This window comes from Ovis aries, chromosome 1 (genome assembly GCF_016772045.2).
Source record: "Ovis aries strain OAR_USU_Benz2616 breed Rambouillet chromosome 1, ARS-UI_Ramb_v3.0, whole genome shotgun sequence".
Classification (NCBI taxonomy): Eukaryota; Metazoa; Chordata; class Mammalia; order Artiodactyla; family Bovidae; genus Ovis; species Ovis aries.
In genome coordinates, this window is record NC_056054.1 from 87,032,813 (window position 1) to 87,050,065 (window position 17,253).

General features: G+C 45.2%; 1 protein-coding gene across 1 annotated transcript; it reads left to right on the forward strand.

Moving 5' to 3' along the window:
- On the forward strand, positions 1–14,095 carry LOC101108092 (glutathione S-transferase Mu 1). The gene is made up of 8 exons (XM_004002292.5): positions 1–126; positions 436–511; positions 914–978; positions 1,298–1,379; positions 1,479–1,579; positions 2,302–2,397; positions 2,485–2,595; positions 13,581–14,095. The coding sequence occupies exons 1-8, from the start codon at positions 91–93 to the stop codon at positions 13,668–13,670; spliced, it is 657 nt and encodes a 218-aa protein (XP_004002341.2). The 5' UTR covers positions 1–90; the 3' UTR covers positions 13,671–14,095.
- The last annotated feature ends 3,158 nt before the right edge of the window (positions 14,096–17,253 follow it).

Here is a 17,253-nt window from a genome sequence, read left to right on the forward strand (position 1 = left end):
GGGTGCTTCCGGCCCGCTTCTCCGGGATTCAGAAGTTTCTAACCCAACTGCGCTGGAGCTTCTTGCACTCTGAGCGTCATAACCTGCACCATGCCCATGATTCTGGGTTACTGGGACATCCGCGGGGTGAGCGGGGGTCCCCCAGGGCGGGGAAGGTGGAGGCGGGTGGGGAAATGCAGCGCCCCCCTGGGAAAATGCTGCAAAGCTGAGGCCGGTTCAAACCAGAAACTTCCACAGGACTTGCTGCAGCGGAGCCCCTGTGCCCTCAGCCCGATCATCTTCTCTGGGTGTTGGCATGTGTGTGTGTGTGTGTGGCGTGGGTGGGCTGGTGCAGGTGACGGTGCTGAGGGAGTGGGAGGTGTGGAAGTGGCCTGGAAGAGTGAGAGTTTTGCAGTCAAGACTGACGTCTGCCCTCTGTCCCACCATCTCTGGCAGCTGGCCCATGCCATCCGCCTTCTCCTGGAGTACACAGACACAAACTATGAGGAGAGACAGTACTCGATGGGAGATGGTAATGAAATCCTTTTTCTGTTGTAACTTCTGCTCAACTCATGCTGATTTGTTGCCAAGCAACCCATGTTCTGCCTTTGTTGCTGCCATCCCTTAAACTCCACCAGCTGGAAAAGGGACCTGCCCCTTGCCAAACCCTTTGTGGGTGCAGCTGTCCTCCAAAGCAGGCCATGAGAGCCCCTTGTGCTCCATTTAGTGCTTGCATTAGCTCTCCGTAAGCCTCAACTCAGGGAGATTCCAAATCCTATGTGTGCTTTCTCCCAAAGCTCCATGTGAGATTAGAATCCAGTTCACAATCCAGATCCACCAGTTCAGGGGGTCTTGCCTCTGACTCCTTGGTAGGTCCCCGGGAAGGAGGGTTGGATTTGTGGGAGGTTGTTTCACTGCGTCTTCTTTTTCTCAGCTCCTGACTATGACAGAAGCCAGTGGCTGAATGAAAAATTCAAGCTGGGCCTGGACTTCCCCAATGTAGGTGCAGGGGCTGAGGTGCTGGGAGGGGGAGTGGACAGTGTCTCCATCCATCTCCTTTCCTGGCTGTTTCAGGAACAGGTGCCTTCTGCTGTTGTCTCTCAGCTTCCTGGTTCTCTCCTCTGCCCTTCAGTGATACTCTGTCCCAGCTCATCCCTCCATTTTATAGCATGTTATTTAGTGCCTACCATGGGACAGGCTCTGTGCCTACCATGGGACAGGCTCTGTGAAAGCCAGGTTTCATTTCTGCCCTTGGTCAATGGAAGGGGGTACAGGGGAGTCTGGTGGCGCAAATAACCAGACCCTGTTGTTCTTCCAGCTGCCCTACTTAATCGATGGGACTCACAAGCTCACCCAGAGCAATGCCATTCTTCGGTACATCGCTCGCAAGCACAACATGTGTGAGTAGGGCTGGAATTGGCGTTAGGGACACCGGTGGCCATGCCCTGGGTTGGGCTGGAATGGGATGTTGAGGGTGAGTCTCTGTTTTGTGGCCACAGGTGGGGAGACAGAGGAGGAGATGATTCGTATGGACATTTTGGAGAACCAGGTTATGGATGTCCACTTGGCCATGGCCAGGATCTGCTACAGCCCCGACTTTGTGAGTCCTTCCCACTGAGGTGGAGAGGGTGCTTGTCAGGGTCTCATCTAGGGTCTTTTAGATTTTGATCTTCTTGGGAATAGTGATCCACCAAGACATTTCCTTGGAAACTCTTACTCATTTCCCTCTAATCTTAAGAGGAGTCCAGCTTCGCTTGAATAGAAATTCAATTCATAAACAGAATGTTTTCCTCCTTACTACATAGCCTCCTTCTTGGCATCTCAGGGATCAGGACATGTGTCCAGTGGGCAGCTCAGACTTAGACTTTATTCCTCTCCCTTCTTCCTTTCGGCTTCCAGTTCTCGCAGCTGTCCAGAAACTGCTCAGGCGTCCACACCATTCTAATCTCCTACACTGGAACATAGAACTTCTTTCCTAGTCATTTTAGTGTTGATCAGCCTGAGGTCTGAGGCCCAAGCTCCACCAGGTCTCACAGCACTGCTGGTCTGACCCAGCACAAGTGTCTGGAGCTGAGTGGTGACAGGTCCAGGAACAGTGTCTTTTCCTTTGCCTTCCCATTGCTTCTCACAGATGGGAGATGGTTCCCATAGGAGTCTAGTGAACACGGGTGGGTTGAATAGCCCCTGGGCCCTGACTCATGTACAGTCAAGGGACATGAGTGCTCCCCTGACAGCTGGGATCAGACACAGACAGCCCTGGGAGGACTGCTCTCTGCCGGGGGGTCTGTGTGTGAGGGTGGTGACAGCTGTTTTGTGTCTCAGGAGAATCTGAAGCCCGGTTTCTTGAAGGAGATCCCTGAAAAGATCAAGCTGTTCTCAGAGTTTCTGGGGAAGAGGCCTTGGTTTGCAGGGGACAAGGTAAGTTGGCCGGCTGTGGGGGCGGGAGAGCTGTCATTTTTCCCAGGTTCAGAGTTCAGTGTGCATTCATGCTTTGTCTTTCTGCAGCTCACCTATGTGGATTTCTTGGTTTACGACGTCCTTGACATACACCGCATATTTGAGCCCAAGTGCCTGGACGCGTTTCCAAACCTGAAAGATTTCATCTCTCGTTTTGAGGTGATTCCCGTGAACCTCTTGTATTTACATCTTTCTTCTCTTTCTTATTTTCCCTGATTTCGTAGTTGGAACTACAATGAAGAATAGCATTTATGGAGAACTTGGTTTATGCCAGAATCTCTGCTCAGCAGCTCATATATGTTGTGTCAAATTTAATGTTTATATAACATTGCTATATGGTAGAAGAATTATCCTCTGCATTTTACAGGAAAGGGTCAACCTGAAAGAACAAGTAGTTTCTGCAGGTCACAGAACCAGAACAGGCTGTGCTGGGCTCCCAGGCAGAGTGTCTGACTTCCATGGGCAGCATCAGTGGCTCCTCATTTCCTGTAGGAAAAAGAAACCTCAGGTCCCTTTCATGACTGTGTTGACAGCTCTGAAAAGTGTGGAGGAAGCAGAACCTTCAGGAGATGGTATGAAGCTGGCATTAGTAGAGCGAGACACAGTAGGATTGATATCAAGTAGTAAAAACACAGACAATATTTTCTCCTAATCTCTAAAGGGCTCTGTAGCAATTGAGCCCCCACCTGATTTTCTGAGATTCTCAGGGCTGTAGTTGGTGTTGGGATTTGGGTGCATACAGAGGTGTCCTGTGCAAGGATTTTATCTTGACACATCTTATGGTGGGCAGTTCCTTCACTCCTCATCTCCTGTCCATTCTTCCTTCATGTTAACTCCAGATTCCATCTCAGAGATACAATAGTGCATTCATTTTAAGTCACATTCACTGATCTAATCCTCTCCCCTGTATGAGACACTGTGTCAGGCACAAGGGGGATACAGAAGTCATGCAGTCCTGGTGCCCAGCCTCTTGGGCTCAGTGCAGCTGGAGAACTACAGGGACCCTAAGCTGTGTGGTATGGGTGGAGCCACCTTGATTCTGGAGGAGCACAGCCTGACCTCACCTCTCAGCTCATCATTGTCACCCTCAGTCAACTAATATGAGAGCAAAGAAGTCTGCTTTGTGATGGATTTGGGAATTTGATGCTTTAGCCGTAAAGGCTTTCAGCCTTCAATCTGTTTAGTACTCTCACTCCTCATCATGAAATCTGCTTTCTCAGCTAGTTCTCATCCACTCTGGTTTTGGTCCCAACTCTGGTTTTGGTCCAAGACATGTTGCCTTGAGAATTTTGCAAGAGCTGGGATTACTGCCCAGCAGAGAGGATGAGGACAGATGTGGCTGTAGTGTGTGGCCTGTTGGACCCTGCGCTGTTGGGAACAGGCAGCCCTAGATCTTGGAGTCCTTGGAACTCTTGGGCATTGTCTGTCTTGGGAAGGTGGTGCAGGTGCCTGAGTGCTGCTGCCTGATTGGCTGCAGCGGGACTGGGGATGAGGTAGGTTGGGGCCCAGTGAGAGTGGGCTGAGGTCCATGCCACGCAATTGGTCTGTGTCCTTTCAGTGGAATAATTAGAGTGTGGCCTGGGCTAGTCTTGGTGCTCCACACCCTCCTATCATGTTTCATCCATATTTTGCTGAGTCATTGGGTGAGATGTGGTTCTGCAGGTTGCTTGGGCACTTTCTGAGTGCCTTTGTTTTGCTAGGGGCCCTTCTGTCTATTTGCTAGGGGCCACTTCAGTATTCTACCTTGAGAACCCCATGAACAGTATAAAAAGGCAAAATGATAGGATACTGAAAGAGGAACTCCCTAGGTCAGTAGGTACCCAATATGCTACTGGAGATCAGTGGAGAAATAACTGTAGAAAGAATGAAGGGATGGAGCCAAAGCAAAACCAATACCCAGCTGTGGAGGTGACTGGTGATAGAAGCAAAGGTCCGAGGCTGTAAAGAGCAATATTGCATAGGAACCTGGAATGTCAGGTCCATGAATCAAGGCAAATTGGAAGTGGTCAAACAAGAGATGGCAAGAGTGAACGTCGACATTCTAGGAATCAGCGAACTAAAATGGACTGGAATGGTGAATTTAACTCAGATGACCATTATATCTACTACTGCAGGCAGGAATCCCTCAGAAGAAATGGAGTAGCCATCATGGTCAACAAAAGAGTCCGAAATGCAGTGCTTGGATGCAATCTCAAAAACGACAGAATGATCTCTGTTCATTTCCAAGGCAAACCATTCAATATCACCTTAATCCAAGTCTATGCCCCAACCAGTAACGCTGAAGAAGCTGAAGTTGAACGGTTCTATGAAGACCTACAAGACCTTTTAGAACTAACACCCCAAAAAGATGTCCTTTTCATTATAGGGGACTGGAATGCAAAAGTAGGAAGTCAAGAAACACCTGGAGTAACAGGCAAATTTGGCCTTGGAATGAGGAATGAAGCAGAGCAAAGATAATAGAGTTTTGCCAAGAAAATGCGCTGGTCATAGCAAACACCCTCTTCCAACAACACAAGAGAAGACTCTACACATGGACATCACCAGATGGTCAACACCGAAATCAGATTGATTATATTCTTTGCAGCCAAAGATGGAGAAGCTCTATACAGTCAACAAAAACAAGACCAGGAGCTGACTGTGGCTCAGATCATGAACTCATTACCAAATTCAGACTCAAATTGAAAAAAGTAGGGAAAACGGCTAGACCATTCAGGTATGACCTAAATCAAATCCCTTATGATTATACAGTGGAAGTGAGAAATAGATTTAAGGGCCTAGATCTGATAGATAGAGTGCCTGATGAACTATGGAATGAGGTTCATGACATTGTACAAGAGACAGGGATCAAGACCATCCCCATGGAAAAGAAATGCAAAAAAGCAAAATGGCTGTCTGGGGAGGCCTTACAAATAGCTGTGAAAAGAAGAGAGGTGAAAAGCAAAGGAGAAAAGGAAAGATACAAGCATCTGAATGCAGAGTTCCAAAGAATAGCAAGAAGAGATAAGAAAGCCTTCTTGCGTGATCAATGCAAAGAAATAGAGGAAAAGAACAGAATGGGAAAGACTAGAGGTCTCTTCAAGAAAATTAGAGATACCAAGGGAACATTTCATGCAAAGATGGGCTCGATAAAGGACAGAAATGGTCTGGACCTAACAGAAGCAGAAGATATTAAGAAGAGATGGCAAGAATATACAGAAGAACTGTACAAAAAAGACCTTCACGACCCAGATAATCACGATCATGTGATCACTAATCTAGAGCCAGACATCCTGGAATGTGAAGTCAAGTGGGCCTTAGAAAGCATCACTAGGAAAAAAGCTAGTGAAGGTGATGGCATTCCAGTTGAGCTATTTCAAATCCTGAAAGATGATGCTGTGAAAGTGCTGCACTCAATATGCCAGCACATTTAGAAAACTCAGCAGTGGCCACAGGACCGGAAAAGGTTAGTTTTCATTCCAATCCCAAAAAAGGCAATGCCAAAGAATGCTCAAACTACCTCACAGTTGCACTCATCTCACATGCTAGTAAAGTAATGCTCAAAATTCTCCAAGCCAGGCTTCAGCAATATGTGAACCATGAACTTCCTGATGTTCAAGCTGGTTTTAGAAAAGGCAGAGGAACCAGAGATCAAATTGCCAACATCCACTGGATCATGGAAAAAGCAAGAGAGTTCCAGAAAACATCTATTTCTGCTTTATTGACTATGCCAAAGCCTTTGACTGTGTGGATCACAATAAACTGGAAAATTCTGAGAGAGATGGGAATACCAGACCACCTGACCTGCCTCTTGAGAGATCTGTCTGCAGGTCAGGAAGCAACAGTTAGAACTGGACATGAAACAACAGACTGGTTCCAAATAGGAAAAGGAGTACGTCAAGGCTGTATGTTGTCACCCTGCTTATTTAACTTCTATGCAGAGTACATAATGAGAAACGCTGGACTGGAAGAAGCACAAGCTGGAATCAAGATTGCCAGGAGAAATATCAGTAACCTCAGATATGCAGATAACACCACCATTATGGCAGATAGTGAAGAGGAAATAAAGAGCCTCTCGATGAAAGTGAAAGAGGAGAGTGAAAGAGGAGAGTGAAACAGTTGGCTTAAAGCTCAACATACAGAAAACTAAGATCATGGAATCTGGTCCCATCACTTCATGGGAAATAGATGGGGAAACAGTGGAAACAGTGTCAGTCTTTACTTTTTTGGGCTCCAAAATCACTGCAGATGGTGACTGCAGCCTTGAAATTAAAAGACGCTTACTCCTTGGAAGGAAAGCTATGATCAACCTAGACAGCATATTCAAAAGCAGAGACATTACTTTGCCGACTAAGGTCCATCTAGTCAAGGCTACGGTTTTTCCAGTGGTCATGTATGGATGTGAGAGTTGGACTGTGAAGAATGCTGAGCACCGAAGAATTGATGCCTTTGAACTGTGGTATTGGAGAAGACTCTTGAGAGTCCCTTGGACTGCAAGGAGATCCTAGCAGTCCATTCTGAAGGAGATCAGCCCTGGGATTTCTTTGGAAGGAATGATGCTAAAGCTGAAACTCCAGTACTTTGGCCACCTCATGCGAAGAGTTGACTCATTGGAAAAGACTCTGATGCTGGGAGGGATTGGGGGCAGGAGGAGAAGGGGACGACAGAGGATGAGATGGCTGGATGGCATCACTGACTCGATGGACGTGAGTCCGAGTGAACTCCGGGAGTTGGTGATGGACAGGGAGGCCTGGCGTGCTGCGATTCATGGGGTCGCAAAGAGTCGGACACGACTGAGCGACTGAACTGAACTGAAGAGCAGCAAGTTAAAGTTTTATTTGGGGACCTTACTGAGGACTGTAGCCCTAGAGACAGCCTCTCTGAGAGCTTTGAAGATGTAGGGTAGGAGACAGTAGGTATATAAACTTTTGACTGGGAAATACATGTAGCCAAGCATGCATCTTGATAAAAGATTAGTGCTAATCATCGAAACACCAACATCTCAAGTTAATGATCTTAGTGCTTTTCTATGTGTAGGAAGATGCATGAATCTTAGGTCACTGTAATTCTTAGCTTGGGATGCATCCTAACTCTCTATAGGACCCAAGTCCAAATCAAAGAATGTTTAATCCTGGTTTTCTCCATCCTGAGCTCTCTTCAGGGTACAGTGTGAGTGACTGCAGTTGCTGGCAGCTCACCCCTTTCTATAACCAGTAATGAAGGAAAATCTTCAGGCTTTTTACTCCTCATGGAAAGAACAAGATTTGTATTCATTCTTTTTTTTCATAGATTTTTAAAAATATGTATTTATTTTTGTCTCAGCTGGGGTCTTCGTTCCTGGGCACAGGTTTCTCTAGTTGCAGCTAGCTGGGGCTAATCTCTAGTGTGGTCATCTGGCTTCTCTTGTCATGGAGCATGGGCTCTAGGCGTGCGGACTTAAGTAGTTGCTGCTCTGGCTAGCGCCCAGGCTCAGCAGTTGTGGTTCATGGGCCCAGTTGCACTGGGGCATGTTGAAACTTCCCAGTCCAGGGTCAAACCCACGTCCCCTGCATTGGCAGGAAGATTTTCAACCACTGGACCACTAGGTAAGTCCTTGCATTCATTTTTGACAAACCCTTAAAGAGGCTGTTAAGTATATTGTGGGAGAAGGCAATGGCACCCCACTCCAGTACTTTTGCCTGGGAAATCCCATGGACGGAGGAGCCGGGTGGGCTGCAGTTCGTGGGGTGGTGAAGAGTCGGACACGACTGAGCAACTTCACTTTCACTTTTCACTTTCATGCATTGGAGAAGGAAATGGCAACCCACTCCAGTGTTCTTGCCTGGAGAATCCCAGGGACGGGGGAGCCTGGTGGGCTGCCGTCTATGGGGTCACACAAAGTTGGACACGACTGAAGTGACTTTGCAGTAGCAGCAGCAGCAGCAGCAAGTATATTGTGAGTGAAGAAGCCTTTCCAACCATTTGAGTTTAAAGAGGCCTCTTTGTTATTTCTTCCCTTTGGTGTCAGGTTCTACCTTATTAAGTTAATCCTGCTTAGTCTCAGGTCATTGTGAGCTGTATTTACATTTCTGATATGTGGAAATTTTTAAAAAACATCTATTTGCTTGACTGCATAGTGTGTTACTTGCGTCATGCAGGATCTTTCATTGTGGTACTCGGGCTTTTTCCAGCTGTGGTGTGCAGGCTCTAGAGCTCATGGGCTTAGCGGTTGTGATGTGAGAGCTTCATTGCCCCAGGGCATGTGGGATCTTAGTTCCTGGACCAGCAATTGAACCTGAGTCTCTGCTTTGGAAGGCAGATTCCTAACCACTAAACCACCAGGGAAGTCCCTTGATATGTGGAAATTTGCAAGACAAACACAGTTGCTTTTAATTCTCTGAAGAACTGGCCTGCCACCCAATTGATGTCAAAAGATTTCCCAACTATGTTTTCTTTCATTTGCTTTTTTATATCAGTAGGAAAATTTCCAACTAAACTGGAAATCAAAAGCGTGATGTATTCTAGAACTATAGGGATCAATGTATCATGTCTTCAAATGTTTGTAGAAGGCCATCTTTCTGAGTGCACAAGTCAAACTCAGGCCAATTCATTGTAGGAACAAAGATAAAACCAACCAAACAAACAAACCTCCCAGACCAAACTCATTATTGCTTCCATTAGGCCCTGAATATTAGACTGCAGTTTTTATCTCATACTTTGTCGGCTTACGTAACCTTATTCGTTTTCTTTGTTATGTTTAATTAAAATTGTTTGTCTGCTCTTTCTTATGCCAGGCAGGGGAGCATTCCCCAGTAAGACATGTTTGTATATTCCCACAGTATACTTAGGTAAAAGAGATGTAACCATCTTACATAAAGCCTGTTCAAATATACCACTTTTAAATATGTTACCAAGTCCAAGCTTGGTCTGCTAGCTGCCCAATAGTCCAATAATCTGAGAGACAAGGTGTTGAGGGAGGGAATGTGACTTTATTCAGAAAGCTGGCGGACTGAGAAGATGGCAGACAAATGTCCCAAAGTAACCAACTTATCAGGGTCTGGATGCCCATATGCCTCAGCTTTATAGAACTGAGAGTGGGTAGGTGAGAACGTGAAGTAAAAAAGCCATTAATCTTGCAAATGTCTTCTGGAATGGCCAGCCTCATGGAGGGGATGTGTTAATTTCTTCTTTCCTGTAGCCATCCATAGGTAGCCAGGGTCTTGAACAAAGGTACTTTGGTTTAACATTAAGGCAGAGGGTCAGGGTTCCCCTGTGTAGGCTATTATGTATAGACAGTGTCCTTTTAGTGAACAAAAGCAATGGGAAGCAATGCTTAAAAGAAACAGATCCAACATTGCATCAGATTTTGTTTTTATCTGTAACAAATCTCAGTTCTATCAGCTGTTATACCTTTAACTGTAGCCCTTGTCAGGACTCTTGTTAGCAACTCTTGGTCTTATAAGGAGTCCTAGAAATGTCACGCGAGTGTATGTTCCTCGATTCTTTGTCTTGTCACAACAAAGATTTGGAGTGACAGACATTAAAGCCCCCCACCCCCACCCCCCGCTCAGCAAGTCACAGCTCTCAGGTCCTGGATAGACCATGTTATAGCTCTCACTTCTTGGATAGACCGTGTTATAGCTCTCAGGTCTCAAATGGACCATGTTACACCTCTTACACAAATCAGTGTTACAGCTCAGTGCTACAGCTCTATTTTATTTAGAAGATAGCAGGAAAATCCATCTTTGAGGCATGAGGGCACGTGGATCTAAAGACACAAGGAGAAGAGCGCCCCAGCGCGCGGGAGAGAGAGAGCTGGCTCTGGCTCCTCTGTTTATATGCTTATCTCTCCCTGGGCCTGTCCTATGTAAATTGGGCCAGCCAGGAGTGGTGTTTGTTTCACCTGAGGTCCTTACTCCAGTCCTCGGACCTTCTTTTGTTTCATTTTCGTGGGCTTTTCCCTTCCTTTTCTGTAGCCACCGCCATTTTGGACTCCTCTTCCCTGTTCTACCTACCTAACAGAAACTTCCCTTTTTATTTCCCAGGCCATTTAAACCCAGTCCTGTATAAAAGGTTTTGGGCTCCAGTGAGGGGTTGAGCCAAGGGATCCAGGCCTTTTTGTCAGTCTTTAACTGGATTGTTTGGTTTATTGCCCCATGCAATTGCTGATCAAGTATCTCAGTGTAATTTTTGTTTACCCTCTTACCTTTAAAGTTTTGGACTTGTTTGGGTCCCTTTAATATTTGGGGGACTGATAAAGAGGTCTTTCTGGCCCATCAAAAACATCCTTTTTGGTAGTGTTGGTTGTATCAAAACTTTTGTTTTCATGCCATCAAAGTCTGTTTCATTTATCTCATCTCTTAATAACCATATCAAGATTTTTATCTTATTGGGACCACTCCCTTTAAAATTTCCTACTTTTAGGAAGAAATCGCTTGATTTTCCCCTCAGCTTTTATCTATTCCCTTGTTTATTAACCTAATTAACTTTAGTTATTCTGTTGTTTTTATTAGCACCCATAAGATCAATTGAGGGGGAAGTGTGAGACCACAAATAAGGCTCTATGAAAAACTTTTGTTTGTTGGTTGATTGATTTGAAACTAAGGAAGTTCTTAAGGTTAGCAACGATTATATTTCTTTGTGTCCATCTTTAATTTAAAAAAATTTTTTTTTTAATTTAAACTTTTAATTTTCTATTGGGATATAGCTGATTATCAATATTGTGAATATCCACCTTTTAATTTTATCTTTCCATGGGTACCAATAAAACAGCTGTTTACAATGAGAGGTCTCTAAAAATTTCCCAATTTAGAAGTTTTTCCAGTTTAAAAGATCCATCGTTAGGATTCTTAGTTGTGATTCAAACCGGTAAGAGGCAAGAGGAATCCCTGCAAGAGAGTGCAAAGGATACAGCCTTCTCAAGAACCAGGAAGTTTACTCACAAATATCGTCTAAGAAAGTAAAGGCCTTTGTTGTACAGGGAGACACAAGGAGGATTGAAACAACAAAGACCCTTTATGAACTGGGCCCCCTAATGACACATTTACCTAATGCTAGCGTAGTGAAGTGAAAGTGAAGTTGCTCAATCGTGTCTGACTCTTTGCGACCCCGTGGACTGTAGCCCACCAAGCTCCTCTGTCCATGGGATTCTCCAGGCAAGAGTACTGGAGTGGGGTGCCATTTCCATAGCTGGACAAAAGGACTTGGAATCGCAGTCTATGCAGCTTGGTGCTGAGTGTTCACCGTATGTGTTCCCTCGCAGTTGCAGAGCCTGATCTCTCCAAATGCACTAGAAGATGCCCCAAGAAGATGAGGTAGAACACTGATGTCTCAAAGGCACAGGGAGATGAAGCAAGTTCCTTCTATAAGGCCTTTTGTTTCCTTAAAGCAAAAAAAACCCAAAGTTTTAAAAACTATTTTTGCCAAAATATTCACAATTTTACCAAGTCTTCTGAATTATTGTTGCTTCTGGGGGAATCAATTTTGGTGTTATAAAAAGGAAGTTCAGAGAGAGTTGAATAGCATGAAGGAGAGCATTGCAGAATATACTTAGAGGAGCAGGGAGGAGCAGTAGAGAGCAGGGCCAGCTTCAGGGGCCTTTTAAAAATTCGGATAAAATTTCAAGCAATTTTTTGTTGGTTTTCTGCAAAAGTTACTTTCTCATTTCCTCTTTTAGAAACTTCTAAATACAAATTGAAACAGACCTTCTGTTCAGTCTGTTGGATCTTGTAGTCCATTTCTTTAGCTGTGTACACGAAAAGAACCCCAATTTTGTGATGTCAAAGAACCCCATTTTGGTGATTTTTAGGACAAGATCTCCTTTGGTATAGTTTAAGCTTTATATGTAACGTATCCAAACCTGTGGTGTTAAGTCACTGGTTAGCAACTAGTCACCCCTCTTTCTTTTGCCTAGAAAGTTTGATTTCCCATTTCAGAGTCTGTCTGGACAACTTGCTATTGATAACTGGTTGTAATGGGCCCTTCTGCTGTTTGTGAGCTTAACTCTCCTAGTTGTCACCCTATAGTCATTTCGGGTTTTATACATGTCTCAGTTTTTCCTTCTGACAGTCTAAAACCACCGTGGGCACTGAGAACCCAGGATCGCCAAACCTTTTGTGTGTGTCTCCCAGATGGGCGAGTTTCTTTAAAGAGTGGGTTTCCCTACGGGACTGCGGCACGGTATGAGCACTGGCTTCCACCTCTGCTACAAGTTTCTCAATTGCCTGGGAAAGCCTTGCTTAGCCAGGAGGAGCTCTGTTTCTTATCTAAAGAGCTAAGCGCTCGCCTGTAGTATTTATACTATATTCCTACCAGCTCTAGTAAAGCGGTCAGTTCAAGGAAAGACACCAGCCAACCCCTGATCTATTCATCCTGACCTGTTCTCTCCACTGGGTACCTTCTCAGTATTTCTGAACTGAGAAGTTAGGTACATTTTCACCTGCCCCTGAAGAAAACTCAAGATTGTCAACCAAGATGGTAAATCTGAGATCACCAGAGAACTCAGCCAAATTCGTATTCATATGTAGAGAAGTAGACCAGCGCAAGGGGGCTTGCTGGTACCAATGTTCCACCTCTTTGTAACGTTCCGGTGAGGGGAAAAGTCTTCTCTGGGCCCTGTTGGAGTCACCAAACCTGTCTACTGGAAAGGAAAGCCCACACAGTGTAACAGCATGGGGGGCAACTGCCCTGCGGGTCACTTAACTGTGTAAGTGGCTGATGAGTGAGCCTCCTTGTTTTCAGCTGTGGGGAAGGGGATGTAGCAGAGAGACTCAGAATGGAGAGGGAGAGCGAGCAGGCTGCATTCTGGCCTTATTACTTACGTGTGGTGTGATCGTGAGGGAGATGCTTATCCTCTGTGTGCCTCAGTTTCCCTTCTGATAAATAGTCTCAGGAGAACCCATCTTGCAGGGGGTCGTGTAGAGATTCTGAACCTATGTCATCATGTCTAGTGGATATGTAGCCCCTAATACAGTATAGAGTCTCTGTATGTGGTGAGTCTGGATGTCAGATGAATTACAGGAATTCGGAAGAGTTAACTTCCCAGAGCTGGGGACCCCAGAAGACTATCTTTTGCCCCAACATTTGACTCCCACATGGAAGGGCTGATACCCCAGGTCCCAAACTTGGGGAGAGCTGCCTGGGTTCCACTGGGGCAGCAGGAGGCCTGGTGTTCCTTTTCCTACCCTCAGGGCCTGAAGAAGATCTCTGCCTACATGAAGTCCAGCCGCTTCCTCCCAAGCCCTCTGTTCCAGAAGCTTGCCGTGTGGGGCAACAAGTAGTGCCTGCAACCAGGAGATGAGTGTGAGGAGCCAATGCCTTGGAGACCAGGTGGACCTCCTGCCCATGGAACCATCTGTCTTTTTCTTTTTCCTTCTGTTCACTCTAGATGGCTTCTTGGCCCCCTTATCCCTCTCCCACACCCCTTTCCATCCCTACTTTAAAGATCCAGTTTCCCACTATTTTTGAGCAAAGTTCCTCCCCCACTGCACATTATCCCTCCTGCACTAAAGCCACCCAGACTGTCCTTCCCTTCCATGATTACTTCTGCTGTGAGCAGCCCAGCCAGACCCCTGGCCCACAGGGCTCTGCTCTGAGCTCCCAGCGCTGCCCTGAAGACCAGACCTGGCCTGGTGTGCAGGCCCTGCTTCCCAGTGTGGTTCCTGCCCAGCCTGTCTGATGCCCAGTAAAGCTTTATCACACCTGCTGTGTCTTGTCTTATTCTCTCAGGGCTTCCTGGAGTCATGACTGAGTCTGTTGGGTGTGTGTGGGTGTCTGTTTTTCCTAGTGTTGCCCACTGCAAGGCCGTATGGATGGGCATGCATGTGTGTGTGTGTGTATGTGATGGGAGGTTGGGCACAGGTGGGATTATACCATTGTTTGTTCATTCCTATCTCCACTTCATGCACCTCTGTTTCTTGGCATGAGGTGTCTACAGAAGGGGGGCCCTTCTGTGCCTGGTTCCCTCTTTAATTCAGCATTCATGGGCTGCCTCCTTTCAGCTTGTAGCATCTGTGTCATGGTTTAGGGGGCTCTCGGGTGCTGGGGAAGGGGTCTGAGTAGTCTACTGATGGTGTGGGATCCTGGTGGACTCATTTCTATCACCCTTTCCTAGAAGCTTTCCCTGCGTTCTTATAACATATCTCAATAAAACCCACCCCCACTGTGTTATAATTGTTGTTTTACCTGGTTTCCTCTGTAACTTGACCATAAAGACACTAAGGAGATGATCAATATCTTATTTGACTTTAAATCTCATATCTGTTACACTGCCTGGAAAACAGTAAATATTCATTAAAATTGGAAATATAAAAGAGTTGTCTCTAGGTAAAACCCTGGCAAACTCTACAGTCATTATATGGATTTACTGGTCTGAATATGGTTATAGCCATATGAGATAAAGAATACATTTCAGATTTAAAATCTGTAGGTCTGGCAGAAAGAGATTAGGTCTCACTAACTTAAGCATTTATTAGGTTGTAGCTGGGCCTTGGATAAGTTGACCTGAAACGGGCAGGTCTAGTGTGCTGGGGCAGAGTGTAGCCTATCTGTGCGATCAGGAGGTGGTGTGCCATTTTATGTTAGGAGACCTGCAAAGCGTAGCACTCATTAGATAACAATACGATTAGCGGGCTCGAAGAGCAGCTGGTTGGTGGAGCTGGACCTTGTTATGGTGTGGCCTTAAGTCGACTTGGCCTGAAGTCTGACAGGCCTTGAGCGTTCGAGAAGAGTCCTGTTGGGTGTTCGTCTAGATGGTCATTTCTTGCAGCCACTGAATGAAAAGGGAGCAAAGGAATAATGTGAAATACATGATTATTTTAAGACATAAGAATCACATGATTATTTTAAAAAGTGAAACTGCTAACAAAAAAGTCCAGTAAACTAAAAGCTAATGAAACTGATAAGTCAGTAAATATTTTTGTCTGTGCAGGCCATATGGTCTCCATATGGTCTCAGTTGCTCACCTTTATCTCTGTAGTGTGAAAGCGGCCACACAGACCATACATAAATGAATGGATGGGGCTGCATGACAACAGGACTTCAAAAACAGATGGACTTATTTCCCTGACTTCAGGTTTAGATGCTCGAATTAAAAGGGCATAGCTATATTAAAACTTAAATCTTAGATCCAGATGTAACAGGTGACACTCAAAACAAGGCAATATGTGATAATGAAGACAGGTGAAGTGTAAACACATTTCTTTAAACATGAAATTTTTTTTCTTAGTATTCCTTGTTTTTCATATGTTTCATCTTGAACTTGATTCCTTTTCTAAATTCTTAGAAACCCTAGTTTACCTGTTCTTATTCAAAATACTATGTCAGTGGAAAAACTTTGTCTTATATATAATTTTGTAGTATCTTGTGAGCAGTTACTTCTATTATTTTCAGGTTAAAAAATATTCTCTATAGCCTGAATATTCTGTGCTTACACAGACAATATTTAAAACCTTAAAAAGTTAACAAGATGAAGGACACATTTAAATTCTACTGTATTTATTTACACTATATAATTTTGTATTCTGAGGCTATTTCACATAGAACTTCTGTTAATTTATTTGAGAGTTGAGAATATCAGCAGTAGAGCTGGAAGGATGGAATGCAGTGTAGAGTCAAATCACAGGCAGAATTCTCAACTGGATACTGGACACTATATGCTCTGATGTCCTGCACAGTATTCTCTAAAATACTTGTTAATATGTGCAGTCAAGTGAGCACTTGTAAATCCAGAAGACGTAGCCACACTGACGCTGAATATCAGCGAGGCAACCACCGGCTGCATCAGGCCCTTCAGCCCCCTCTCCGGTTTCCCGAGTCCCCCTGCCCCCTACTGCCTTCCACACACCCACTGCCCCCACCAGTGGGACCCCTGGGCCTGGAGGCTGAGTCTGAGAGCCACCTCCACCAGCCCCCTCCTCCTCCTGCAGGACTGACGTCTTCCTCCTAATGGGCTGCCTGTGCTCGGGCCCATCCCTGCATCCCCGATTCCCTGTCCCAGCAGGCACGGCCTCTTTCTCCTGCCTTCAAGCTCCCTCCCTCTCAGTGCCCCTCGGTGTTTGAACACTGCAAATCTCTTCCATACTTAAAAATTCCTCCCTATATTTCCCAGAAGACTTCCAGCCTTCATTACCCAGGATGGTCTTATTTATGATGCTGCTATATGTCAGGATCATAGTGATTGTTTTTTCAAAAAAGGAATGAAGGATGGATGGATGAATTACATTATAATCATTTTCTCAGTGAAATCTAGTTGTGTTTCTGTTCTAAGCTCAAGATGTATGAGACTCAAGATGGCAGCTCCTTAATGTATTGTGAAATGTGTAACTATAGTATGAGCCAGCGCTTTTGTGTGACACAGATACCATCACCTCCCTGTGGGCAAACAAAAACAGTAATCTACCTGAGCCTGAGCTGCGTCCTGAGCCTGGACGCAGAGCTGAGCCCTGAGGACTGGCAGGGTGGGAATGGCTGGGAGTATCCATAGAGGGACAGCTCTTCTGGTCTCTGCTGACACACTCTCCCTGCTCCCCAGCTAAGCAGAGATGAGCAGACTCTGAGTCTGATTTAACAGGGATTGGAGCCCCACTCCACACCGTATCTTAGTTATTTGAATCTTTATTCAACACTGGTCCAGACCTTTCTATCCTAACAAAGTGTTACCTATTTTTAAACATATTTTTTTAAATCGTGTACCAACTTTGTATTTCAACTTACAAAATTCATTTTTTTAATGTTGCTCTCATCTGTTTCCTACAGCTGTTACCTTGTAATATCCTTTCAATAAAGAAAAGAAGTCATAGTCCACCCTATGTCCTATTCTCCTAATTTTGAAATAAACTTCTGCCTGCAAAAAGGAAAGTTGGC